We start from the raw sequence: 27463 nt of genomic DNA on the forward strand, positions 1-27463 counted from the left end.
GACCACCTTGTCATCTGGCTGAGAGAGGGCCAAAGTGTGCTCAGCGCCTTATACACAGGACAAGAGGTAACTAGAAGGAAAAAAATCCATCCAACTGGTTGCTAGGTAGGCTTCATTAGTTTATTCATCCAGTAAATATTTATTGAGCACCAAGTATGTGCCAGGTACCCAGTAAAGCGTCAGACAGAGAAAACTCAAGGAGCTTACACTGTAGTGGGATCCAGAGTGAAAGGTGATGGGATCAGAAGGCAAGTGATCAGAAAACTTGCAGAGGATCTCCTGCCTCCTTGGGAAGGAGTCATCCATGCAGGTTTCTAGTAAGTCAGGGGCTGCACTTGACACCCACAGAAGCCCTGTCCTCCTGGGGCCTCTGCTCAGGGAAGCAGCACTTGGAGGTTGACGTCTGCAAGGAGCCTCCCTTTACCAGTTTTGGCCACTCTCCCCTGGAGATGGAAGTCATCTCAGGTGGCCTTGACTTGAAGCAGGATTTCGGTTATCCAACCAGAGGCTGAAGTTAGACCGTGGCAGTGAGAGCGCTGAACCCTAGCCATTAGACCACCAGGGACCAGTGGCCAGAGACAAGGCTCTGGCCCATCAGCTTTGTAGAAATAAATTTCTACAAAGAGATGGAAAGTAGTGAAACAAGTAAAGTGTTTATTGGGAGGAAAAAAGAGTACGTGTGAATAGGCATACACGGGTGGACTCAGAGAGTAGCACCCTCGTGGTAGTTTGACTCACTTGTATGGGGCATTTCTTCTGGGTTTCCTTTGGCAGTGATCTTGCTTTGCCTGGTTCTGAGTCCTTATTTGGTTTACATGAGGGTCGTCCCGTGTGCACGCACCCATCTCTTAGCCAAGATGGATTCTGGCGAAGAAGCCTATGGATAGGTTGACATCACTCCCTTCTTGACCTTCAAGGATCTTTTCTGCGCATGTGTAGTCGGGAAGGTCTCCTTGACCTCAAGAGTGAGACATATGTGGTCTCTACCTTTTATCTGGGCGGGACTCAGCTCCTCTCTCCCTCTGGCTGTTTTGGAGTATCTGTCCCCAGGGAACAAACTCCAGCTGCTCAGCCTGAGGCCCATCTATCTCCTGCCTCAGAAGGACATGGGAACTGGAAATGCCACAGTTTCATTAGCCTCATCTGGGGTCTTTGATCCATGCAGACAGAGGACATATTTCCTCCGGGCACCAGGACACTTGGCTTTCGGGGAAGTCAAAGTGCCATTCATTCTTCCTGCATTATATTAATAAGAACAGAGCAGGCCCCTTGGCCATCCAGGTGGGAAGACCCAGAGGAGACAGGACAGTGGTTGCCTCTTCTGGTGAGCCTCCTAGACTTCACCCCACGTGAGGCCTTTGCCAGATCTGGACAGGGGTTTGCCTTCTTGCTTCCTGGGGTGAAAGACACAGGGGCCTCAGGATCGAAGGGGAGAAAGTCTGCATCTCAGTCTGGCTGGACTTTACTCCATCCCTCATGTCCCCAGCTACAAGCTCCAAACATCCCCATGGCTTTCTCTATGTCCCTCCTCCTGCCTCCCAGTGTCCCACCTGCCCCTTCTTACCTGTAGCCTCCAAAATAATCTCCCAGAGGCAAAAAGAGAAGAAGGGGAAGACAAGTCTTGATTGGGTATATATATGTATATATATACATAGGTATATATATTTGTCAAAACGCGTCGAACTACACACTTAAGATCTGTGCATTTCACTGCATATAAATTAAGCGTCAACTTTTTGAAAAGTTATGGTGTGAGAAAGAGATCAAGGAAGTCCTTTGCCTGTGGGATGGAGAGGGAGGATGGAGGCGGCATCTTTAGGGAGGTCACTGAGAAATTGGGTTGTGATTGTGGGGAAGGAGGATCGTGGAGGGCTAAAGCAAGCTTGCCAGATCAGGACAGGAAGGTAAGGGTGGGCCTCCCACCCCAGTGATGGCGGGTGGGGTAGTTAGCATATTGGTACTCACCAGCTCCACAGCAGCCGGTGCCTGCCTCATTCTTTCCTGCAGGCAGTGGGTATTATTTCCATACAGGGGCCAGGGGATGTAAGGGATGAGCCCTTGATCTAGTGGGCATTGGGTATGGGCAGGAACAGGAGGGGCTCGTGGGCTCCGGCTTCCGGGCTGTCACATTGCCATGGCAACTCTATGGCCTACCTCTAAGGTAGCTCAGGTCAGAGCCTCCAGCAGGTATTGCTTCCTGCCTCTTGCTGGCAGATCCTCAGAGGCCCCTGAGCCATCAGTAATGATGTTGCCTTTCTCACCAGCATCCCCTGAGGTCCACATCCCTCCCAGGAGTGAGGGTGGACTGGCTCTTGGGTTGACTGGTAGATTAAGGCCTGGGGCTTGAGGCACAAGGGGCTGGTAAAGGGGATTGACTATTTTCTGCAGCCCTAGGTAGGAGCAACTGGGGCAGATCCACACATACCCACCCACAAAGGATCCCTGGGTCCTGAGCTGAAGAGACCCTGTGTGAACATCCAAGTGGAAAGAAGCAGGATGAGATTATAGAAGAGAAAGAATGCAGCCTGGAGCCAGGGCTCTGGGTCCCCCTAGGAGCAGGTTAGGGTCCATCCAAGGTGGCTGTGGGTATTTGCTGCCACCACTATGAGGATGGTCACCAGGTTTGTGTGTGTGGATCGGAGGGCCATGGGGTCTTCATGGTGCAACCTCTAGACAGACATCTGAGATCTCTGAACTTTGGGGGTCAACAGTGCTGTCTTCATGAGTGTGTATGGGAGGCAGGATAATGGCCTCCCAAGGGTGTTCACGTCCTAATCTCTGGAACCTGTGAATATGGTATGTTACACGGCAAAGGAGAATTAAGGTTGCAGGTGGAATTAAGGTTGCTAATCAGCTGACTAAAATAAGGAGATCATCCTGAATTATCTGGTTCGACCCAATGTAGTCACAGGGCACTTGGAAGTGGAAGAATAAGCCAGAGAGATGGCTATGTGAGAAGGACTCAACCAGCCATTGCTGGCTTTGAAGATGGAAAAGAGCCATGAATGTGGGCAGCCTTTAGATACTGAAAAAGGCAAGAACAGTATCTAACAGATTATCACCTAGAACCTACAGAAAGGAGTGCAGTTCTGCTGATACTTTGATTTTAGCCCAGTGAGACCTTTGCCAGACTTCTGGCCTCCAGAACCAGAAGATAACAGATTTGTGTTATTTGAAGTCACCAAGTTTGCGGGACTTGTTTACAGCGGCAGTATTAGTATCAGGACACTATACAGTGGGCCCCTTTTGCACAGGATCCTGAGAAGGCTAGAAGGGCTCTGCGCTTGGTTTAATGATCTGCTGTTGCTGTGCTAAAATTCTTAATAATTTTTCAACAGGGGCCACCATATTTTCCTTTTGCACTGAGCCCCACAGGTTATATATCTGGTCCTGGCAGGGAAGAGGGGCGGTTTCAGGTGAGGAGCTGGGACATGATTGCTGGATCATGTCGGGGTTCCTACGCTGGGGCTAAGGATTTACACCAAGAGCCACCACTTGCTCACTTAACGTGGCAGGCACTGTGCAAAATGCTTAATGTCTATGTTGTCCTTTAACTTTATCCTCTCGTCTCTCTGGGGTAGTTATTATTATTTCCATTTTATATAGGAGAATATTGAATATTTACAAGGTTAAGAAACTTGGTCAAGCTCCCACCAGTGGTATGTTGCAGAGCCAGTATTTTTACCTGTGTCTGTGTCTCCAGGACACTACTCAGGCCCCGTGCCCCGCCCTGCCTAGGGGAGCTTTTCTAGTTTGGGATTTTGGCTTTGTGGAGATGACCCAGAAGTCTTTGAAAGATGAGACTTCCATGAGGGCGGCCTCAGGACAAAGGGGGTAAAATCAACACCCTGGGTAACGGTTCTGCTGTTACATCAAAAATGCTGACTAGGGCTTCCCTGGTGGCGCAGTGGTTGAGAGTCCGCCTGCCGATGCAGGGGACGCAGGTTCGTGCCCCGGTCCGGGAGGATCCCGCATGCCGCGGAGCGGCTGGGCCCGTGAGCCATGGCCACTGAGCCTGCGCGTCCGGAGCCTGTGCTCCGCAACGGGAGAGGCCACAACAGTGAGAGGCCCACGTACCGCAAAAAACAAACAAAAATGCTGACTACACAAACATAGGGAGAAATACTTCTTAACTGGAGCAATCTGGGAAAATGCTTCTGAATCTTAGTTAATTAAACATTTTATGGGCCAATAGTATCACATAGTTGTTCTTAAAGATGATGTAATCTTGAGCTGTATTAATGCCTTAAAATGGGGAGGCAATAGTTTTGTTTTACTCAGATCACGACTGCAGAATTGGATTTTATGGGATATAGAGAAAGTGACATATGTTTAGAGGAGAACGACTCAGGAGAAGAGCTGAGTAACGTGACAAACAGATGAAGTTTTTGCTAGATTATAGAGTGATATGTAGAACCCAATTCCCTGGGATCCAAGGCCAGGTCTGTCGCTTACAGAGCTGGTTGACCTCCAGCAAGTTGCCTAGCCTCTCTGTGTCTTGGTTTTCCTATCTGTAAATTAGAGATGGTAATACAAAGATTGAATGTGTAATATACATAGAGCTCTTAGAACATTGCCTGACATCATAGTAACTGCTATTTAACTTTTTGCTACTTTTTATCTGGGTCTCTGATTTGTAAAAGAGATGGCCTGGGGGACATGGTCATGACTTTACCAGAAACACCACAAAGCACACAAGGAGCCACACGGGACAAGCCTTCCACCCTGGCACTAGGTGAGGAGGGCCAGGTAGGCAGTGTAGGACAGAGTGATTTCTCCCCAGCACCAGCATTCTGGGCATCAGAGGCCGGAGCAAGGCTCTGCTGGAGAGCAAAGACGCCCCGTCCTCCTTTTTCCCACCTGTCGGACCTGCCTTCCCTTTACCCCACGTTCCTCAGCTCTCCTTGCCGCTGGCCTGGCCCGCTCACCCACAAACTTCCCACAAGGAGATGCTCGGTCCTTTGTGTGATTTTTCCACCAGAGCCAGCTGACTTTTATTCCCTGGGTGGCAGTCCATGTAGTCCCAGGGACCCCATTTTCCCTGGATTTCTAAGATGTTTTAGGAACCAATGGTCCCCCTGCTTCCCGTTGGCTGTTTACATTTTAATTGATTCATTTCTCTCTTGTTCCCCTTACAATCTACATCTGACATAGCAGATCCTTTCTGTAAATCAACAGAGTCCCCTTGCAGAACTTCTGCCTCTGCTTGAAAGCTGGACATTTTGATGATCACATCTACTTAGAAGTTTACCTATAGTGATTCCAGTGTCAGATGCTCTTCCAGGATCAGGCTGTGGCCCATTTCTTTTGCCTTGCAGACTGTGAAAACTCCTGTTCTCAGATGTCCATTGTCTCCTCCACATCTCAGCCAGACGTGGCCTCCTGCCAGGCCCCCGAAGCCCCTGCCTACACTAGGTAGCCCCACTAGCTCCATGTACCCTCTGGCTTATTGGATGATCTGGGCTTATTGCTGTGGTCAGGCAGGGAGTATGTGTTCAACTCCATGATTCCCATTCTGTCAGGACGCAGTGGGATTCCCACCCACAAAGCTTTCCCGGGCCTGCATTCATTCTACTGTCTGCTATTCGAGCATTGATTCATTTGTTCGTTCAGCCAGATAGCCGGTGCTTTCTGAGTTTGTACTCTGTGCTGGACACTGTGTGAGGCACAAGGGGGACCTGGTGAGCAAAGCAGATACGGTGTTGACCTCATGCAGCTTGTAGTTGAATGGAGACACTGACGTCTGTTAAATAACCACGTAAAAACACGTTGCCATAGCATATAAGAAAAGCGAAAGAGGCTGTGAGAGTCGAGCAGGGGGATCCGATCCCAGTCCAGGAAGTGCAGTGGGTCTTCCTTCGCTAGGGTAGGTGTGCTCTCATGGAAGAAGGCACTCAACTCACTCAAATGACCACAGATGGCTGGAATTCTTTGTGGGCCAGTGTCTACGCAGTCACATAATCACACCAGCAGAAGCCACATATCCAGGCTCTGGAGGAGGGCAGCGTGGCTCAGGACATCCTGGACAGGCTCAAGTCTGCATCCTCTCTGTTCATCTCTTAGCATGCCGTGTCTCTGACAGTGACTGTCCACATCTGCAGCTCACTCAGTGACAGTGTTCTGTTTCCTCCCCCATCATTTCTGCTTCCGTCTTCTTAGGGTACCTCATGTTCAACCTCCCCATGAGAAAGGGCTTGATAGGACTGCTGGTCCTTCTTCAATATTATGAGATCCGGCTATAAGAGCTCCTGGGCTACACTGCTCTGTACACTGACTGCCAGCCCGTCGATAGCTACCTGGGGCTCAGGAAGCAGTCTCTGGTCCCATGAGTTGTGGGCGGAATGGTGAGGCCACCTGGCAGAGGACACAGACAGCTTCATACAAGGAGTATATATGGGGAGGGTTTATCTCAATGGGAGCAATGGTACAAGGAGACAATTGGAGGCTTCACGTGCCCAGTAGTATTTTATCACGTTAGTCCACATCATCCCATTAGACACACTACATCTGCCCCATCTTTCATCAGAGTTGACCTGGAGTGACTTTCATTTTGCCCCTCCCTCCACCAGGTCTTTGGGTTATCACAACACCAGTGTCTGGACAGATGAATCTCTGGGTGGGTGTGGAAAGAAGGTACGGACCCTAGTTTAGCGGAGACTATGAGTACTGGCTTTGGAGGCAAATGAGCCCAGGTGTAAGCCCTGGAAGATAACTTACTGCCTCAGCCCTATTTCCCTCATCTGTAAAATGGGGATAAAATGTTTACTATATAAGACTGTAGGAAGGAATAAAGTTCAGAGTGGGGAAAAAAGAGTAAAAACATCTGTATATCTCTTAGCATGGTTTATGGCAAATCATAGGCACTCAGTATATGGAAATTAGTACTATTGTTACTTCCAGATATTCTGTGAGGAGTCCCTGGGCAGTAGGGGTAGCTGTACCGTGCAGTCTCTGAGCTCCAGAGGTTGTGGTGATAGAGATGCCAGGCACAGGGAGTGGAAGTCTCGACTGCACTCGTGCCCAGTGAGAACCCCCATATTGCCCTCATCTTCGGCTCTCATTAAGCCCAACAGACTGGTTGCTGGCAGGCTGGGAGCCTATCTAATCTGGAAGGTTCTGGAAGAAGCCAGAAGTGTACCCAAGTGAGGCCAGAGGACGATCAAGCAGGTCCTGTGGGTACAGGTAGAAGGGTGGAGGCCACAGTGAGGACACAGATAGCTGTAAGGGACAAGAAGCCACTGCCGATCCCAGGTTTATGCCCCAGGTGGTTAACGGTCCAGCTGAGCCCTTGTGTGCTGCCCACAGGTACAGGGTAGAGCCTCTCTAGGAGAAACCTGGGAAGAAAGAGGGGCTCCGGGCACTCAGGGGAGTGGGTACCTGGGAGTGTCGTCTTCTCTCTGTTTGGTCCAGGGCGGTCCCTCCTCCACTCCCAGCATCCAGGCATAGTTGGACCTGGTTCCCTGTGCACATTGGCCGGCAGACCACAGCGCACATTCTGCTTTGATCTTCGCTCTGGAAGAGGTCAGGCAGCCTCCACGAGTCATGCTCTGATGGACCGGGAGCTCGTAGATTTGCCGAGGTCACAGGGAGGAGAGAATCCATCGGTCCAATATGAGGGTGTCTGTCTGCTGCCCCGGGTGGTACCCAGTGGCAGAGCGCCTGTCTCGGCCTTCCTTAGTCTGCTACTGCTTCCCTGCCTCTCGCGGGTAGTGGCAGCACTAAGGCTTTTGATATAAACTTGCCTCATAAACAGCTCCAAACCGTGTCAGGGAGCTCTGCTGGGAGGCTCCCTACATAGCCACTTCCATACCCACACCACCTCTGTGTGCAGAGATGGATGTAGTTGACTTTATCATGACCATCAGTCCCGGCTTATTAGACAGCCATAGTACTCCCCTCTCAGAAATGCCTTGTTTTTATCTCTAGTGGAAAATGGCTCAACTTTGAACAAGAATAAAATAAAAAGGGAACTTTTATGGTTAATTTTACAGGAGAGTGTACCTCTTCTCAAAATGTGTAAGGGACCAGTCTGGTACAGTCAGGCTTTCTCAAGGAGCACCAATAGGGAAGGGCAAGTTACACCTGGTGGTTCCTCCGATTCTCATGTCCCCTGGCCCTTCTCTGGAGAGTCAAGCGGAGAAGGGGAGGACAGAGGCAGACACCAGAGCAGATGGGGACAGCAGGCTCTGGGAGCAAAGGCTGTGCTGGCCAGACCCAGGAGGATGCAGGTGCTGGGGGAGAACATCTCAGTGTGTGAATATGAGAGGCACAGCCCTCGGGCAGAGGCTGGTGCTGGTTTGTGGGTGAAGTGGCCGGACTCGGGAACAGAATTGCTGGGCTCGGGTCTGGAACAACCCTCTTGGACGCGTGTTTCTTTGGAAGGCCTTGGGCTGCCCCGCTGCAGGCAGGCTTCTGTCCTGAGTTCAGTATCCGGCAGTGATGATGGTGAGTGTGACCGGCAGGTGTGCAGACATCTCACCTGACGTGCTGTTCTTCCCCCCTCTTTTGACCTCTCCTCTCAGCCATGTAAGTTCTGCTTTGATGTTGAAACAAAGGTTGCGATCATACTGTGTGAATGTGTGTGTGTTGGGGACTTTGAAAAGGATGCTATCAGTTCATTCAAGAGATGCAGGCTGAACGCCTGTTGATGGCCAGGAACAGTGCCTGGCAGAGGGCATGCAGTCGTGAACAATATCTGTCCCTATCATCAGGAAGCTGTGGTCTAGTCATAGGATGACCAACCCATCCCAGTGTGCTTGGGACTCTCAGTGTTGAAACTGGGAGAGTCCTGGGCAGACCAGGATGAAGCTGGTCACCCTGCCTAGTCACAACAGTGGTAAGGGGATGTATGTGTCTTGTGGCATTTGGTGACGACCAGGCACTGGCTAGGAGGGAGAGAAAGTTTGCAAGCTCTTTCTTTAGTGAGACATCTTCCATTCACCACATGTGAGATAGAAGATCCTGAACTGTACAGAGAAGACACCTCTGATCATTGCTTCTACCTCCCTTAATCTGTGGCAAGATATGGAGAGCAGGAAAGTGGCTTGCCCAGGATTACGCAGCAAGTCGGGGCACAGCTGGGTTAGCATCTGGGTGGCTCTATTCGTCCCCCTCCCCTGCAATGTTCTCTCCCTATAAACTATCCCACCTCGTCTTTCTTAACCTGCCTACCCTTCACCTGCCTGCTCACGCAGACCCAGGTTTAGGTTAGATGCCATGAGGTGTGGAGAAAAAGCACCGTGGCTGTTCCTGGGAGGGCCCTGAGTGGCTCCCAGGAGAGAAGGGGAGGAAGGAAGGATTTTAGGAGGTCAGGACATTTGGCCTGGAGGGATCACTTAGTTACAGTGCAAAGGAACTGAGAGCCTGCTGGAGACTGAAAGTGAGCAGTTGGGGCCACAAATCCAGGGGAGGGAGGGTGGAAGAGGAAGGGCCTGCTGGTGGGAGAGGACCTGACTCTCCTTCAGAGGGAGGAGGTTTGTATGAAAAGAGCGTGCTGAGATCAGTGGCACGCATGTGAAATTTAGGCCTTATGCAGGCATATCTTGTCTTACTGTATTTCACTTTACTGTGCTTCGCAGATACTGCATTTTCTACAGATTGAAGGTTTGTGTTGTCAAATGATGCTTTTAGCATATTTTAGCAATAAAATATTTTTAATTAAGGCATGTACATTGGTTTCTTTTGGACATAATGCTATTGTACACTTAATACACTACAGTGTAGTAGAAACATAATTTTAAATGCACTGGAAAACCAAAATATTTATGTGACTCACTGTATTGCAGTATTTGCCTTATTTCAGTGGTCTGGAACCGAACCCGCAATATCTCCCAAGTATGCATGGATAAAATAAATAAACCTGTTAGTTTTGTTCAATTCCAAAAACCTACTCTATGCCACACCCTGGCTTAAGGTTGGGAGCTAGTACAGTAGCAAAATAAAGTCCCTGCTCTCAGGGAGGGTCATTATAGTAGAGGGAGACAGGCAATAAACACACACAAATGTGATGCGCTTTCCTAGGTGTTCTGTTCAAAAGGGCTGTTAAGTAACAACCTTGTTCGAAAGAGTCTTTCATGCGAAAATAGTGATCAGCAGAGTTTAGCTTGTAAAACAAAAGTAACGTTTCTACTCTGCTCACAGAAAGATCTTCAGGAGACAGATCCTAGACACAGCAGCTGCTCAAGCCATCAGGACGGCCGTGGCCGTTACTGGGAGACATTCAACTTGGTCTCCTTGGAAGGCGGAAATGGAGTGGTTGGGCTGAGAATTAAGAAGGGAAGAGAGGAGGAGAAGGCAGTTAACCCCTAACCCTGGAAAAGACTTGAGAACCACCGGAAGCTTCAGATAGTGAGGCTCTGAGAACTCAGAGGAAACCCCTGGAGAAGTGGGGACAGACGTAGGGTCACAGTCTTCATGCTGGTGGAGTTAGTGGGGCAGACAGTGAACTGACAGTGTACTGATATATTGACCTTATTAGGAGCTGTTCATGACACTTTCATAAAAGAAAAATAAAGGTCATGTGCTAGTAGTCTGACCATATAAAGGATTTTTTTTTTTTTGCGGTACACGGGCCTCTCACTGTTGTGGCCTCTCGCGCTGCGGAGCACAGGCTCCAGATGCGCAGGCTCAGCGGCCATGGCTCACGGGACGAGCCGCTCCGCGGCATGTGGGATCTTCCCGGAACGGGGCACGAACCCATGTCCCCTGCATCGGCAGGCGGACTCTCAACCACTGCGCCACCAGGGAAGCCCTAAAGGATTATTTTTAAACTGCAGTTAGCAAGTAGGTTGCATGTTAATACTTCTGTCAGTCTCCATGCTTAAGGAAAGGCCAGCTGCTGGTCTTGATAACCATAAATAAGCACTAGCCAGAAGCATTGTTTGACTGTTAACCAGCAGCCTTTTAATTTCTGTTATCACAATACTGTTCACAACAACAAGAAATTTTTGGAAAGGGTCTGTTAAGCTTAAGGAGTCGTTCCAGTTGCTCCTTCATTTAAGTCCCTCCCTCCACCTCCTCATCTCCTCCTGCCCTTTGCTGCACTTCCATGAGCTGGTTCCCTCCATCACCTCCTCTCCAGTCACAGCACGGTTCCCTTCGCCCCACTGGGACTTTGCACAGCTCACTGTGGCGTGCCATGTGAGTTTCTGGTCAGACCTCTCCCCTCACAGAGCCCTTCCCTAAGCACTCCTTCTAGAACAGCTGCCAGGGCATCACGCTATCCGCCAACCCCGCGTTACTTTTCATCTCAGCACTTATAGGAAGTTGTATCATTTGTTTGCTTCCATGTTCACCTGCTTCCCCCATCAAAGCATAAGCTCCATGAGGACAGGCCCTTTGTCCGTGTCCTGCTGTACCCTCAGTGCAGTACCTATCTCATGGAAGAAACTCAATAAATATCTATTCCATTAAATACAGCAATGTATGAATTCTACACCAATCTGTTAACCTGATGGCTTTACTCAAATTCTAAGTATGAAGCAGATTTGGGTAAACGCTTGATTCTTTCCCTTCCCCCACCTATCTTTGGTGAGAGAAAAGGACAGCTGGAAATAGAATGGGAGAAGTTTCTGTAAATTTCTGGTAACCATAGAGACAGTGATTTTAGTTTATTAATCTCCGGCTCTTAAGCAGGCTGGGACCCCACTGTGATTTCTCTAAAATTGCTCAGTGCTGGTTATCCTGTAGCCTTCCTCATTAAGGAAGAACAGACCCGTCCCTATCCTGCAGCACTTTAATTACTGACGAGCAGAAGCCCTGTGCTATTATGCTCATTATTGCATGTTCTCACCTGGCTGCACCTCCCACTTTGGAGCAATGCAACATGGTCACCAGCCTTGAACCCCTGGAACCATCAGTGGCCTGATCAAACCTGTCCCTGGGAGCAGGCAGCCTCTTTTCTGAGCCCAGGACCTGGGACAGGGCTACAGTTGCTGCTCTCTCCTTTCATTCAAGTATCCTGAAGATGGGAGCTCAGTGCCTTCTGAAACAGTATTTAGGGACCAGCAATGATTTCCTACCCATAAAGGCAACGTTTGCAACGGAAGGAAATGACATGCCCTTGGGAACCATGGCACTTGTTATGGTCTGGCCTCTTGATGGGATCTGATTTTAGGGTTGCATGTTCCTCCTCCCGTGGAGAATGGCGCGCAGACTTTTACGATCTTGCCTCCTGTGCTTTGGATAAGAGACCTCCAAACGGCTTTAGGGTTTCAGTGGAGCTAGGGAGGCAATGGCCAGTTAGAGGCAGTCTCTCCCCGACCACTTCTCCCTGAAGGAAGAACCCCGGTGTAGATGTAAGAAGACCGGAGTTGAGATGCCATCTTGACAGCTGACACATGGCGGGGACCTAGCCTATCCGAGCCTTAGTGTCTTCATCTGTGAAGCGAGGTTGGAAGTGTCCTTCCAGTCCTCTAGTGTGTTGAGCCTCTGACTCTGGCTTCAACCTTTTCTGGAGGCTGAATCCCTGAGATAAGTGAGAGGTGGGAGAGGCCCCAGGCAGTGTGATTTCTGGAATGAGGCAGAGTGGCTTCTGGCAGTAGGAGTCTCTGGAAGGAGACATATTTTTCTCCTGAGGCAGGTCATCTAAGGTCTGGCCTCACTTAGGCACTGGCTGCCAGTTTGGAAAAACTAAGACTTTCATTGGTTGCATTTCCCATCCTACTGGATTTAGAAATATGGAGTCATTCTTCCAATAAACACTCAGTGACTGCCTGCCGGGTTCCGGGCCCTGCACTAACGGTACAGCTGTTCAGTTGGGGGAGTCACTGACAAATTCAGACTCTGTAGTGGGGCAAACCGGTTTCAGTGGTTGAGGGCCTGTCTGCTGTACACTTAGGGCTTATCTTAAGTATATCAAGAAAAAGACCCTGGGAAGAATCTGGACTCCCGAGTCCTCCAGCAAAGCTGGAGCCAAGGCGTGGGTGGGCCAGCACCCAGGGGGACCTCAGCCAAGTCAGCGACAGATCTAAGTGCCCGGCTGCTCTTCTTTCCAGGTGCCGCAACCTCTCGTTCCCCAGCAGCCTCCCAGAGGTGAGCATCGTGTTCATCTTCGTCAACGAAGCGCTCTCCGTGCTGCTGCGCTCCATCCACTCAGCCATCGAGCGCACACCTCCGCACCTGCTCAAGGAGATCATCCTGGTGGATGACAACAGCAGTAACGGTGAGTGCCTGGCTCCCTGCCCTGCGCGGACATCTGAGCGGAGGCGCCAGCCTCTGTTCGGGGTTCTCATTTTCTTGAGGCTCTCCACGGATCTCCCTTCTCTGGGATGTCGCCTCAAAGAGGAGAGATTCATGATGGTCATCGCTCTGGAAGGTTCACTCCACAGTTGCACCCTCTCCACACTCCAGAGGGGCCTGGTCCCCAGGCTTTCCCTCGCTGGCTGTCAACTGTCTCCCCCAACATCCTAGTGCAGTACGATAAGATAAATAGCCGTGACGTCTATCCCCTCCATGTACACAGTGAACATTTCCAGTGACTCTTTTCTGTGAAGCATCATTTCATTTTGCTGCATGCCTTGGCCTTTGCCTGGAAGCTTGTCCATTGGTGTTGGTGGTGATGATGGTGGAGGTGTTGATGGTGCCGGTGGTGGTGGCCATAGTGGTGTTGATGGTGGGGATGGTAGAAGACGTACCATGCAACGACAGCAACAGAGCTGTTGAAAGTCTAACCTCTTTTCTGGACGCCCTGTTCCTCATTCCATCTGGCCTGAGCAAAGCCCCAGGTGGCCAGCAAGCCCTTGTTGAAGCCCTCACGTCACATCTCGCTTTCTCCGGCTACTACCAGCTACCTCTTTCCCTTGGTGCGTATTCCATGGCTTCTGACTCCTCCCACATATACCATCCCCATAATATTCTCCAAGATTAGAGACCATGTATTGAGACAGTTTAGGAACCAATGCTCTTGGGCTTCCCTGGTGGCGCAGTGGTTAAGAATCCGCTTGCCAATGCAGGGGACACGGGTTCTTGCCCTGGTCCGGGAAGATCCCACGTGCCGCGGAACAGCGAAGCCCCTGCGCCACAACTACTGAGCCTGCGCTCTAGAGCTCACGAGCCACAGCTACTGAAGCCTGTGCGCCTAGAGCCCGTGCTCTGCAACAAGAGAAGCCACCGCAATGAGAAGCCCGCACACCGCAACGAAGAGTAGCCCCCGCTCGCCACAACTAGAGAAAGCCTGCGAGCAGTAACGAAGACCCAACGCAGCCAAAAATACATAAATTAAATAAATAAATTAATTTTTAAAAAAAGGAGCCAGTGCTCTTGATAGGACCATTAATATGAATGTTCTATGGATAATTCATGACTTTAAAAAATAGACCGCTGGGTCACAGGATCACAGAGTCACTGAGCCTGTGTTATCTTTAACGTTTTCTCTGATGTCAGGTAGTAAATTTCCCAGTGAGTCCGTTGCTGTCATGAGAAGTTCAGATGAGCAGTTAGTGTTTTGTTATCAATTAAAGCTGAAACATATCAGATAACTGAAATATTTTTAATCTTAATAAGCAAATTTTCTTTTTCATTTTATTATCATGTAGAAGCGAGTGTAGAGGCAATGCTGTGAAGGGGATATTAGAGCTTTCTGAAGGGAAGTGCTTATGAATTAGAGCTTTAGTTCTCATTGTTCCATGGATGTGAAGGAAGGAAAAGGCACCTAAGGGTGGCAGCGAATAGGCAGTGTAGTTTTAAAGGTGATGGTCTATTGTGAGGGAGACCTCGAGCAGCTACGTACCATCACCTCGCTTGGGTCCAAGGAGTGGAGAAAGCGCCGTTCCCCAGTGGCTAACACCACAACAGCGTGACTAGGCTGCCCGTGTACCCTACCTTGCTCTACCCGTGCCTGCTGGCCCCCCTCACCTCTTACACTGTAAGGAGGCCAGGGATGGAAGAGCCATCCTTCCAAGCAAGAGGCATCCCCAGGCTCCATCCTCACATCACAAAAGAAAGAACGAAGCATCAGGAAGAAGGAAATCTTGAAGCCTTTCATTTCTTCCCCACGGTGAGAACTTTATCATGGCCTGAAGGAGGCCGTTTTATCGTTCATTCATGTGGGAAGGAGGGGGAAACTGAGATTGATTTTGAGAAATTTAGGTAAGGAAAGTGAGCCAGATATAGAGGATTTCATATTTGAATTTAAACGGTTTGGACTTTATTTTGTAAATGGCGACAACCATGAAAGTTTTTGGTAAGAGGAGTGATGCAGTCAGGGCTGGGCAATGAAGAGCTTTGGCTGCGGTTTTTATTACTGTTGGGGGAAAGGGGCGTCCTGAAGAAGGGAACTGGACGAGATGACAGTTGCAGCAGTACAGGCAAGAAATCAAGGGCTCTGGAGCAGTGGTGGAGGTGGGGTTGAGGCCGAGGCGTGAGCCTGAGAGATGCCATAAGGGAAGCATCTACTGGGTCTCTTGACTAACAGGCTGTGGTCAGATGGGCCAGAAGAGGGCTGGTGAACGATGATTCAGCCTCAAGCCAGGGTGCCTCAGAGGATGATGGTCGTTCCGTGGATGGGGGGCAAGAGGAGTAGTAGGATGGGTGCAGTGTTCCTCATCAGGGATGGGCGGCTCTCAAAGCCAAAGCTCTGGGAGGTATTTCAGTGGTGGCACAGCATCTTGACTGTGCTGGTGGTTACACAAGGCTACACATGACAGAATGGCCCAGAACTACACGCACACACCCAAATGGGTGCCTGTATTGCTGGAGAGACCTGGAGGAGCTTTTCCGTTGTGGCAACGTCAGTGTCCTCGTTTTGATATCGTACTACGGTTGTGTAAGATGCTGATGTTGGGAGAGGCTGGATGAAGGGTGCATGGGACCTCCTTGTGTATTTCTGTGTACTTTCCTGTGAATCTGTAATTACTTCAAAATATAAAGCTAAAACAAACAAAAGCCTTTCCCAGAAGATTCTAACCCAGTAGGTTGGAGGTGGAATCTGGCCGTCTCTCCTTTCGAGAGCATTTTTGATGATTCTGTTGCACAGCTCTGGTTGAGAACCTCTGGTTTATTGAATAGTATGCAGCATCGCTTTTGCACACGTTGAGTTCCAGTGCATGGTTGAAGGGAAAGAACTCTGAACTCTGAAGTCATGGGTTCTGGGATCCTCTCACTGTGGATGAGTGACCAGGGAGACATCCCTCAACCCTCAGAGTTTTAGTTTCTTCCTCTGTAAAGGGGGATGGTAATCCTTCCTAGCTTGCCTCACCTGCCTGACCCGGTCAAGTGTGTGACCGTGAGTTGAGTGCTGTCAGCATTACCCCTCCCCAGCCCCAGCTCCAGTCCCGGGAGCCTGCCTCACAGCTGGCCAACTGCACAGCCGGAGCTTGAGCAGTAAACATGGGGATGTGGATTTGGAGTCTTGTACACAGAGCAGCCGAAGCCATTAGCTGGGAGGAGAGGGTAGCAAAGAGAAGACGGGAGAACAAAAAAAAAAAGAAGAAGCCTGAGAGGATACTGAGGTAAGGTGTTTAGGAGTTAGGAGGAAGAAGGTTAGCTGGTGAGAGACAGAGAGGGAAGAGCCAGGAGAATCTGGAGGACGACACAGACTCCTCGGACAAAGAGAATTTCAGGAACGAGTCATCTGTTTGAATGAGCCCACAGACAGGTGGAAGGACACGCAGTCTGGGAAGAAGCCATTAGATGTGGAAGGTGCAGATCACAGAAACCTTGGTGGGCAGGGTTGGGGATGGGGCCCCAGAAGCCAGATGAAGATGAAGAGCAGCTGGGAGGTAGATGTTTCCATCAGGGATTTTGACTGTGAAGGAGAATCGGGAGCTAAGGCAGGAGCTGGAGCGAGGTTTTCTACCAATTAACCAGTCTCCAGTCATGACCCAGGATGACACACCACTCACACCTAGGCACGCACAATTGAAACAAAATTTTAAGAAACAATAGTTATTCTTATAATGTGCAAAGCGCTCTGATACGTTCTATTATAGATTGGTCTGTTATTTGGTTCTATTTTGTTCTGTTGTATTGTGCTGTGTTGTGTTGTAGTTCTCTCTTTTTTGAAAGGTGAGTTGTTCTCAAGACTCTGACTGCACGCTGGTTCGCTTGGACAGCTTTTAAGAAAGCGAGGAGGGTCATGCCTTAGCTCTGGTCATTTAATTGGTCTGCGGAGGGGGTGCCTGAGTTCTCTGAGGCCATGGTGAGGACAGGGCTTCTGAGGAGGGAGGAGAGGATGGGACCCAGGGCACAGAAACCAAGGAAGAAAAGGCCGGTCTTTCTCCCACTGGGGAGGAGCAGATGGGGGAGTGGGGAGGTGGTTGGAGGCAAAGGGGGGTTGGCCCCTTGTGTGGATGGGCTGGGGAGGCGACCAGGAATGGGGATCCCCGAGACCAGCCTGTACTGAGCTCTCAAGTGGGGTGGCAGAGACAATGAGACTGCAGCTCTTAGAGGAAGTGAGGCATCTCTAGCCTTAGCCTAGGGCTGCCTGAGGTCCCAGCCTGTCCGGGAAGGCGGCTCCGGCCGTGTCCTTGACAGGCTCCCTCTGGGGCATCAGCCCGCTCAGCACAGGACTTTCATTCATTTCACGTCAGGCCAACTCAGCTCGGCTGACAAACATTCCTAGGGTGCCCAGCCTGGGCCAAGGGTGTGGAGGGAGTGACGGCTCAGACCCACCCCTGCCATCAGGGAGTCATGCGAAAAAATGCAAAATGGGGTGAAACTATTATAATAGGACTCGGTTTCCGGCCTCAGTGCTGCCACCTCCCGACCATGGGTCTTTCACTTCGGTTTTCTTTAGTGCCCTGTGGGGACATCAGGCCTTGCCATGCCCTGCCTGCCCCACGGTCTCTGAAGAGATATGGGGTAATAATGGTGGTGAACGTGCCGTACGCAGCAACATTGGAAGGGTGCCCTAAGGGTGCGTTAAAATGAGAGAAATAAAAACAATAACAACAACAATAGTAATAATAGCTGCTGGGCAGCCCCTAGAGGCAGCCCTGGCTTTTTTTGCCTCCCTAAAACAGTGCGCTCTGCTGGGAAGAGCGCAGAATTGGCATTAGGCCATCTATTCAGTTCCAGCTCTTTCTAGCTTCTTGCCAGATGTGTGTTCTTAACCTCTGTGAACCCTATTTTCCTTATCTATAGAATTGGGATGTATAATTCTTACCTCTGGGATTGTGTGGAGGCTTGAATGAGATAACGCATGATGGAAGGGACTCTGGTGTTTAAAACTCTAAATGAAGCCGGCTGTCTTCCAGGCGGCTGTCACAGGTTCTGCGTGTGCTGGTGCCTCGTGTTCCCCAAATCCCCCCGACTGCGGGCACGTTTGCTTTGGGGTCAGGCCTGTGTTTTCACAAACATAAAAAAGGGGCAGTTAAAAAAAAAAAAAAAGGGGCAGTTAATCACAGCTTTCTTCATCCAAGCTGCTCGAGACCTTTATCTCCGCCTCAGAAGCCAAGGACTGAAGGCTCTGCAGTTGGTCCTGTGTAGGACTCTGAGTCTCGGTCCTTTGCCTCCTTAGCAATTTCCTAAACAAGCTACACTCTTTCAGGGGCTGGCGCCTGTGTAGGATGCTGTCACTCTGCTAAAGTGGTCTCAAACTCTCATGTTTGATCTTGATTAAAAATAAGGAGAGTCATACCAGGTACGTTCTTGCCTCAGGACATTTGCACTTGCTTCCCCCCCCCCCCCCCCCCCCCGCCTCTTGGAATGCTCTTACCCTCTGATATCTGTTCCTTTGCCTCTTCAGGCCTTTGTTCAAATGTTGCAAATGGCACCTTGTTAAAACGGCAGCCCTGACCCCATCACTCTTCATCCCTTCCATGCTTCTTTTCCTCAACAGCATCTGTCGCCTTCTGATATGCTGTACTCACTTGGTTACTCTCCCTTATTTATTTGTACGTTTTCCCTCTACCAGTGTGTAAGTTCCATGAAGACAGGGACATTTGTTTTGTTCATTGCTGTATCTCCAGCACCTAGAATAGTGCCTGGTTCTTGTAGTTGTTCAACAAATATTGACTCAGTGAAAGTATTCATGTTGATTCTGCAGGTCTGGGACAAGGCTTGGAATCAGCATTTTAATAAGCTTCCCAGAGCATTCTGGTGCAACGGGACATTCTCTGGGAATCACAGTTCTAATTGTTGTCCCCCATTGTCCAGCGTGCTGCAGCTGAGGAGTGCGGGGCAGCAGGCACTTAGGCGCCCTCAGGGCTGGCCTCGGCAGCAGGCACTGCTGGGTGGAGTGTTTCTTCCTGGGGCGGGGCCCTTGGGACCTCTCTGCTGTATCCCAGGGAGATGGCATGAAAGGGGAAGGAATGCAGAGCAGAAGGGGAGCTTCTCTTAGGGTTACCCCAACGTGGCCTGAACTCAGGTCCTATGCATGGAGTCAGATGACCGACCTGAGCCTCCTCCCTGCTATGTTACCCAGCCTCTTCCTGACAGTGGCAGCCAGGCTGCCCGCCCTGCCACTCGGAGACAAAGTCTCCCCTCCCTGGCTCCTCTTCGTTATCTCGAGGCAATGGTGGGGCCACGGCTCAGAGCCTCCTGGTTTTAATTACCTTGCTTTTTGGAGAATCCCGGTGGGCCAGTGTCTTTAGCTGGGACTGAGAGATTCAACCTTTATGGACCTCCAGAGGGAGGGAAGCACCAGGATTTGCAGCTGACAGAGTCATCTCTGTCTTTGATTCTTGGCATTCATTTACTTATTCATTCATTCATTCATTCCCTCAACGGGTTTTTAATGGCCACATACTTTGTACCACGTACTTTAGCTCACAGCTAAACACTTGCCTCACCAACTCCACCCACATTGTGAATACTCTCATATGACTCAGGTATTCCAGTATCTGGCCCAGAGCAGGTGCTCAATGAACATGAGCCCTTTCAGGCTCCCTCACTAGCTGTCCCAGAGTCACCCCATCCCACGATCCAGCCACCCCCACTTGCTTTGCTGTATTCAGTTCCTCTGTTTCCTTTCTTAACTCACGTCCTCTTTTGATAACCTTAAAAAAGTCATGCACTTGGGCTTCCCTGGTGGCGCAGTGGTTGAGAGTCCGCCTGCCGATGCAGGGGACACGGGTTCGTGCCCCGGTCCGGGAAGATCCCACATGCCGCGGAGCGGCTGGGCCCGTGAGCCATGGCCGCTGAGACTGCGCGTCTGGAGCCTGTGCTCCGCAACGGGAGAGGCCGCAACAGTGAGAGGCCCGCGTACCGCAAAAAAAAAAAAAAAAAAATCATGCACTCTTCTTTCACGCTACTTGAAATTTCAAAAATGAACCTGAATTTGGTGACCAGAAGCACATCAAAGCAATGGTGATATCAAATATTCTTTTAAGCATCTCCTTCCCTGGAGATTTTGATCAGCGCTTGGCTGGCAGTCACTTGCCCAGCCTACACCAGCGTGATGCTTGTCCTCTTCTGTTGCCTTCCAACAAGAGAGTGGCCAGTTCCCAGTGCCTTGCACGCTTCAAGCTGGGATTGAACCGTCTCTCTCCTGGGCAGGGGATATCCTTCCCCCAGGGATCCAGCCTTCTCACTGGCCACGTTTGCTCAAAGCTTTCCGTGTCTTTTGGCAGGAGGAGGCTTAGAAGTAAGCAGGCCTTGAGAGAAGGCCAAACGGAGCTGTCCCTCTGCCAACACGGTGTCAGGAGGCAGACTGCCAGGCAAGCCCCAGGTGGCTCTCCGGTGGGGGGGGCTGAGCACCCACATCAGGCAGAGACTTGCCGGTGCCCCGCAGTCTGTAAGCAACAGAGCCAGGATGGGACCTCAGGTCTCCTGACTCCCGCCAAGGCTCGCCCCTCTCCACTCCATGCTGTGCCCCTGCTTGGTACAGTGGCCAGTCTTCCTATTGTCTGCACCGTATGTCCACGTGGCAGCCTGCAGCCAGGCCTCTCAGGTTTGCTCGTGGTGACTCTGGGACATTCACCCTGCTTAGCTGTCTTCTGGGGATGACACTCGTCCCACACCTCCAGCCCCTTTGCCCAGCTCCAAGCTTCAGAGTTGCTCAGGATCAGAAGAAGTCTTGAGTCACTCTGCACTGCTCCCCCGCCGGCTGGATCACGTATGTGCCAGAGATTATTCTAAGTACTTTATATAAATTAATCGGCTCTCTGTGCCAACGGTAAGAACCATGATTAATGTCATCTTATATAACAAGGAAACAGGCACAGAGGAGAAAGGAACTTGTCCAAACACAGAGGTGGGATTTGAACCTAGGCTGTCTGGCTTCAGAGCCTACACCCTTGACTATTAAACAAGGCTGCCTCTGGTGCACCGTGGGTCTCTGACTCCAAAAGATTTCCTTGAATTTTGTCCTCATTCTCTTACCTCTGTGCACTCCTCAGAGAGAGATGTTGGGTAGCAGGCCCAGAGAAGGAAGGGACAGAGAAGTCACTGAAGAGAAGAATGTGGCTGTCTCCTCAGCTGGAGCTCTGCCCGGGGCTTCGTAAGAAGGAGGGATGCATTGCACAGAGGCTCCTAGGCACGGAGTTGAGTGGAAATCGTACAATTGGCAACCATGCTTTAGGTCACCTTGTGAGAGGGGGACAGCTTCCTATTTCCTTTGAAATAGGGGGAAGTTGCTATGCTTGTGTGTGTGCACACGTGTGTGCATGTGAACACGTGGCTGAGTAGATATATGAACCTGTGAGTGTGCACTTATGTGTGTGAGCATGTGTAAGCCCCGTGAACAAGCATGTATGCACCTGGTGTCTTAGTCCATTCAGGCTACTGTAACAAAATACCACTGACTAGGTAGCTTAAACAATAGAGGTTTACTTCTCACGTTCTGGGGGCTGGGAAGTCCAAGATCAAGGTGCTAGCAAATTCGGTGTCTGATGAGAGACTGCTTCCTGGCTCATAGACAGCTGCCTTCTCTCTGTGTCCTCACATGGCCTTTCCTTGGTGCCTGGGTGTGGAGAGAGAGTGAGCTCCAGTGTCTCCTCCTCTTTTTACAAGGGCACTAATCCCATCATGGGGGCTCCACCCCCATGACCTCATCTAAACCTAGTTACCTTCCAAAGGCCCCACATTCAAATACCATCATCTTGGGGATTAGGACTTGAATGTATGAATTTGGGGGCACACACATTCAGTCCATAACACTGGGCTTGTGTGTGCTTGTGTGAGCCGTGGTGTGCAAGTCCTCACTAACTGTGGTTCAGCCCCTTCCACCACTACCTGGAGCACCTTCACAATCCTGCTGAATGACAAGTAACCACACAACTGTGAATCATTGTTATTTTTAATTGTTGGTGAGAAAATCACAGTGTAGTGACGAAATAGAATCCGAGCTCCCAGCTTGCTTGCCACCAGCTGCTGGGTCCCCCTCCACTCCTTGCAAAGCCCCCATCGTCCCTTGGCCCAGAGCCTGCCTAATCATTGTTTAATGTTTCAAAGATGCTGTCCTACACAAGAGATACTCATTCCAGGCTGTAAAAATACCAACAGCTTTGCATGCAGCTGGAATAATTGCAAAAATAAGAAAAGCAGAGGAAAAGAATGGTCTGACAGTATTGTGCTTTATGGAGCTTAAAAGAACCCCATATAGCTAATCTAATTACCACTAAGACTCAGGCAGCTTAAAGGTGTTTATACAGCCGGGCACGTGGGCTGTCAGCCTGCTCGGCAGAAGGCTTCTTATCACCACCCACCCCTGTGCCTTTGACCAGTGTGACTTCCGGGGCCCACCCACACGCCCGGGAGAGGGTACCCAGCAACCTTGAGACAGAGGCAGCCGGTCCTGAACGCTGCAGGAGCCCTGGAGGCTGTCACTTTTGCTCCGTACTGCCTGGGGCTGCCTCTCACTGACAGATTCTTTGTTCATCACCGCCCTGAGAGGTACTCTCGCCGTGGTCGCAGATTCGTGTCGTCGCATGTTGTCCGGCAGCACTCTCCCGAGGACCTGGCTTGCATGACTCGAGCTCCTGGCTGCTCTGGGCAGCAACTGCCCACCTCTCCCTGCCCACTCAAGCCCTGACCCTAGGGCTGAGCCTGCTTTGCCCAGTGACTGTGCAGGGAGAAGGGAATCAGATGAGTATCTCTGACAGATTCCATCATGTCAGTTTCTGAACAAACCCCACATGGTTCTGCAGGTTACGCCCTTCACCAGGGCACCCAGCTGAAGAGGCAGCCGTTCCCTGCTGGGACGGAGCCTTGCTCTGACACTCTTAGGCCCCTGGCTCCGCATCTAGTCCTGGCTAACCCTGTTCCTTGAGAGGCTGGACCCTGCTCCCTGTACTACCAGGCTGCTGTCCTGCTCCCCTGGTTTGACCCATCTGCCTTCCTGCATCTGGGGGCTGGGACCTCCCACTGATAGGCTCCTCCCCGTGAAAAGAGCATCCTTAGTCAGTGATGCCTAGGTGTGCCCGGCCCCTTGGGGACACTGCCTCTTTGCGGGCCTGCCCCAGAGCACAATCAGTTTCTCCAGCTCTAACCTGTGTGATGCCAGTCTCCTCTCTGTCCTCACCAGCCACTCTGTTGAGGTCCCGGCACGCCACACAACCGAGCCTGCCTGAGTCTGGCAAAGGTGTGGGTGGTTCATCACCCTTTTGTGCGCCTTTACCGGTAAAGGAAACTGACTTCGGGAACCAGGATCTCCTCAACATACTTGCCTGCCAACAGAGAACAACCCCAGGATGGCAAAGGGCCTGCCTTCTCCGGAGCTCATGAGCCCCCTGGAAGTCGTCTGCAGCAAGGGAACTTTGGACCATTTTGCTTTACAGACCAGCCAAGGTGACCAGTAATTGGTTAACAAAGCCAGCGGGAACCAAATACCAAAAGGCCCTCTTCCTCTGGTCGGCTGTGGGACCATCTGTTGGGGGGAAATTCCCGGAGCTGGAGCCTTAAGCAGCGCGGGAGGAACCAGGAGAGGTGCCTCCTGCCCTCGGGTCAGGGGCCTTGCTGGCAGCAGCTGGGGGACATACCGGCCCCGCCCCAGTGCAGCCAGCAGGAGAGGTCTCCTTGTCCACCCTTGGCCCTCAGCCTATCTTGCTCAGCAGCTTGGAAAGATGAACTGGTCCTGACGGTGGAAGCAGAGCTGACCGCCGGGCAGTGCTGTCAGCTGACATCCCCCTCTGCTTCCCCAATACTGAAAAGTGCTCAAAACGCAGCCAATCATATAATTCCTACTGATATCAAATCTTTGGAGTATGGGATGCCTTCTGGTGGGACTGATTTCCTGAACGGCTACCCCAAACCACACAGCGACCCAGGTGTCCTCCAGCAGCCACAGGGCCTGCGTGCTCAGCAAGAAGAGGGGCGTGTGGACAAGAGTTGGCACCTGCAACCACTCCAGCTGCCTGCTGCCCAGATCTGTCCTGCAAATTAGCCTCCAGAGCTCATGGGAGACTAGCACTCCCCTGGTTGGATGTTGCCGTGGGAGGTTGTGCTGGAGATAACGTTGGGGGGTGGGGGAAGCCAGTATAATTGACTGGGGCCTGAGAGTTCTAGAGCAGGTGTGGACCCACTGCAGTGGAGGAGGGGGCGGGGTTGTTTGTTTTTAATTGCCAGGGCCCTAATCTACTCCCAGGGCCCTAATCTACTCTCAGGGCCCTAATCTACTCCCAGGGACTATAAATTGGGCAACCACTCCATTTTTTTGTTTTTTTAGAGACTGCCTTGCTTGTTTGCTCAGGCCCACAGGGGCTTATGCCTCTTCTGCTCCTGAAGTCATTCACATGCATTCATTCAACAAACCAAGCACCAGGTTCTAAGCTTGGCCCAGGGGAGGCAGTGGTGAACCAGATGTGGATCCTGCCTCAGATAAGATTTAGACCGAGGACAACGGCAGGCAGTGGACAGACTCTATGGCTCTCCTTTGTCACAGATGCAAAAATGAGATGCCTCAATTCTAGTTGTTTTTAAAAGCCCGTATCTCAGGAGCTCAAGATGTAAGTAGAATTTTAGGGAAAGAGGCTCTTGAACAGAAAGAGACCAGGGGGATGTCAAATCAGTGAGCAAGAAAGCTATGTCGAGCAGCCGCTACTGGAAGGCTGGTTTTTACCAGGCAGCCCAAGGTTGCCTCTTGACCCCGCCTGTACTGCTGGAGTGGGGGCTTGATTTTCATCTAACCAAGGAGGGCATCGCCTGGGTACCAGTGTATGTGGCTCCGTTGGTTTGTTCCTCCCTGGCCCCTGTACTGCAACTTCCAGGGGCTTCCCCTGGCTTAGGTGCGTCTCCTCTGAGCACCTGACCTACTATTGGGAGTGGGTGCCCTGATTCACTTTGCAGGTCCCTCACACCTAGATAAGCTTCCCTTATGGGGCAGTGGGCAGCTTGAAGCAGGCTGTAATGTAAACGTAGCCCTAAAATGTAGTCCAAGCTCCTCATTTTCCTGGAGGGAAAACTGAGATCCAGAGAGGTTAAATGAGTTTCCCAACGTCACACATCTGATTAACGGCAGAGCCAGAGCGACCCTGCCCCAGTGCTTTGCTAACCGTACTCACTCGTTCATCCAACACATGTTCACAGAGTGTGAGACATCACACTCAGCACCAACGATCCAAGGACGGAGAAACAGTTTCTGCTCTCAGAGAGCTCGCAGCCTAGCGCGGCTGATAAACTATAGACAAATAGCCATTACACACAATGTAAAAAGATAAGTGCCACCAGCCACAGTGCTGGGGAAACCCAGGGAGAGGTCTTAGTCATTCTGGGAGGGCTTCCTGGAAGAGCTGGCTTTTGAGCTGGGCCTTGGGGATTGAATGGGATTGGGATATAGATATGAGGGTGGAGAAAAGAAGCTGCCTCTGTTTTTGTGTCTTTCTAGTTGGATTTTAGGGAAGGTGTCAGCATGATCATGTATTGGTCACCTGTTGCGTTCCAGGCACTGTGCTAGGCATTTGTACACACTGTCTTCTTTAATTTTTCCAATATTTCTCCCCATTTTATAGATGAGGAAACTGAGACTCAGCAGTTATTTAGCCCTGAATAGAGGCTTCTTCTTTGATTCCTTCTTCTCTCTTTCCCACAAGGCTTCACCCAGTGACTTGTGCCCCACCAGGACTCTGATGACACATCAGTGACTCTGATGACTGAATGAAAATGGAGACAGAGAGATGGGGGTAGAGAGTTTGCAAAGCCATAGGGAAGGCAGCATCCCCCTTCCTTGGACAACATGGGGCTAAGCACAGAGCTATTTAGGATTTCTATCATCAGAATAAATTTCTTCCCCCTGCATATATACACCCCACCCCCAGGCTGGTAGATTCTTAGCCTAGGCAAATACTAACAAGAGCTACCATTTGTTTCTAAGCATCTTTGATGTGTTGCTTTGCTTAACCCTAAGAACAACTGTATGAGGTAGGTATTATTATTATCATGTTCATTTCACAGATGAGAGCACTGAGACTTGGAAAAGCTACAGGTCACACAGCTGAGAAAGGCAGAACCAACGTTTGAACCCAAGTTGGATCTGACTGTAGAGCCTGGGCACTTAACCTTGTCACTATATTCAGGGGTCTAAACTCAGTTACCTACCAGGGCTAGACAGATAACGTGAATGGCAGAGGTGAGGCAATGAGGACTGGTGGGGACTGCGGTGAACAGGAGAATGAGCCCAGGTTCATCCCAGACGGGCAGCCAATGCTGGCTCCAGCCTATTCCTAGCCTGCAAGACCTGCTGACCTTTCTCAAGTTGGAAATCACACTTTTATGTTTGGTGGGCTGAATAAGCCACATGAGCAGGCCAGATATGGTCATGGTCTGCCTGTCTGCAGCCTCTATCAGATGGACTCCCAGTGTGCAAAATAGAAACTTCTCTGGAGATGCTGTTTATCTCAGACATCCTTGGTGAAAACTTCTCCATCTCACGCTCTCTCCCTCTTGTGCTTGCTGGTTCCCACATCTCAGAAAGCCACCAGTCCGGACGGGCTCCGTGCAGCTTCCCTTCACTGTGGGCACAAGTTGAGACATTCACAATGCACAGGCCACACGGTTTAGTTTCATTGATTCGGGGAGGCCCCTTTTGGGCTGATGGATCCTTTTGGAAAAGCACATAGTCATTGCAGTCAAGGTGTAGATTTTGTTCCTAGATTGTGGACTCAGATGCCATTCTTGGTGACATCCTTGCATCTTGAGATCTTGGAAGCAACTTGTATCAGGTACCCTGGGCCAGGCCAGTAGTGAGAGAGGGGAGTGACCAGCACCTGGGAAGCTGACAAGGCTGCAGAGGAGACAGACAGGGTGACAGTCACTTTGGGGAGTGTGTCAGTCTGAGCAGGACTCTCTCAGGGGCAGGAAGTGGGGGAGGGAACTGGGGAGGGAGGCAGGAGCTCAGGCCTTCCCGTGGGCCAGCTTGGGTGTCGATAGCTGTGATGTGGATGTACCACGGCTCATGAGCACTGACCGGCTTGCCTAGTTCTCTTCCACTGCATCACCTCCCTTTCTTTCACTGCCGGTGACCTGCAGCCCTGAGGGACTGTCTTGGAGTGTGTTTGTGGTCCCGTGCTTGATGCTCTTGTGGTTGCCATCTGGGAGTGAATAACCACGGCATTTCAAAGCTGAATAAGACCCAGGAAAAAACCCTACA

At 50.8% G+C, this 27463-nt stretch overlaps 1 protein-coding gene across 4 annotated transcripts in view; it reads left to right on the top strand.

The window, feature by feature from the left end:
• The window catches only part of GALNT18 (polypeptide N-acetylgalactosaminyltransferase 18), a 547599-nt gene that overhangs the window by 363708 nt on the left and 156428 nt on the right, over positions 1-27463 (top strand). For all 4 annotated transcript variants that reach the window (XM_079929173.1, XM_079929176.1, XM_079929174.1 and 1 more), the window contains exon 6: positions 12996-13162. In XM_079929173.1, the coding sequence (XP_079785299.1) occupies positions 12996-13162 (167 nt within the window). The remainder of the gene's footprint in view (positions 1-12995; positions 13163-27463) is intronic.

This window comes from Stenella coeruleoalba, assembly GCF_951394435.1.
Source record: "Stenella coeruleoalba genome assembly, chromosome: 8".
Taxonomy (NCBI): Eukaryota; Metazoa; Chordata; class Mammalia; order Artiodactyla; family Delphinidae; genus Stenella; species Stenella coeruleoalba.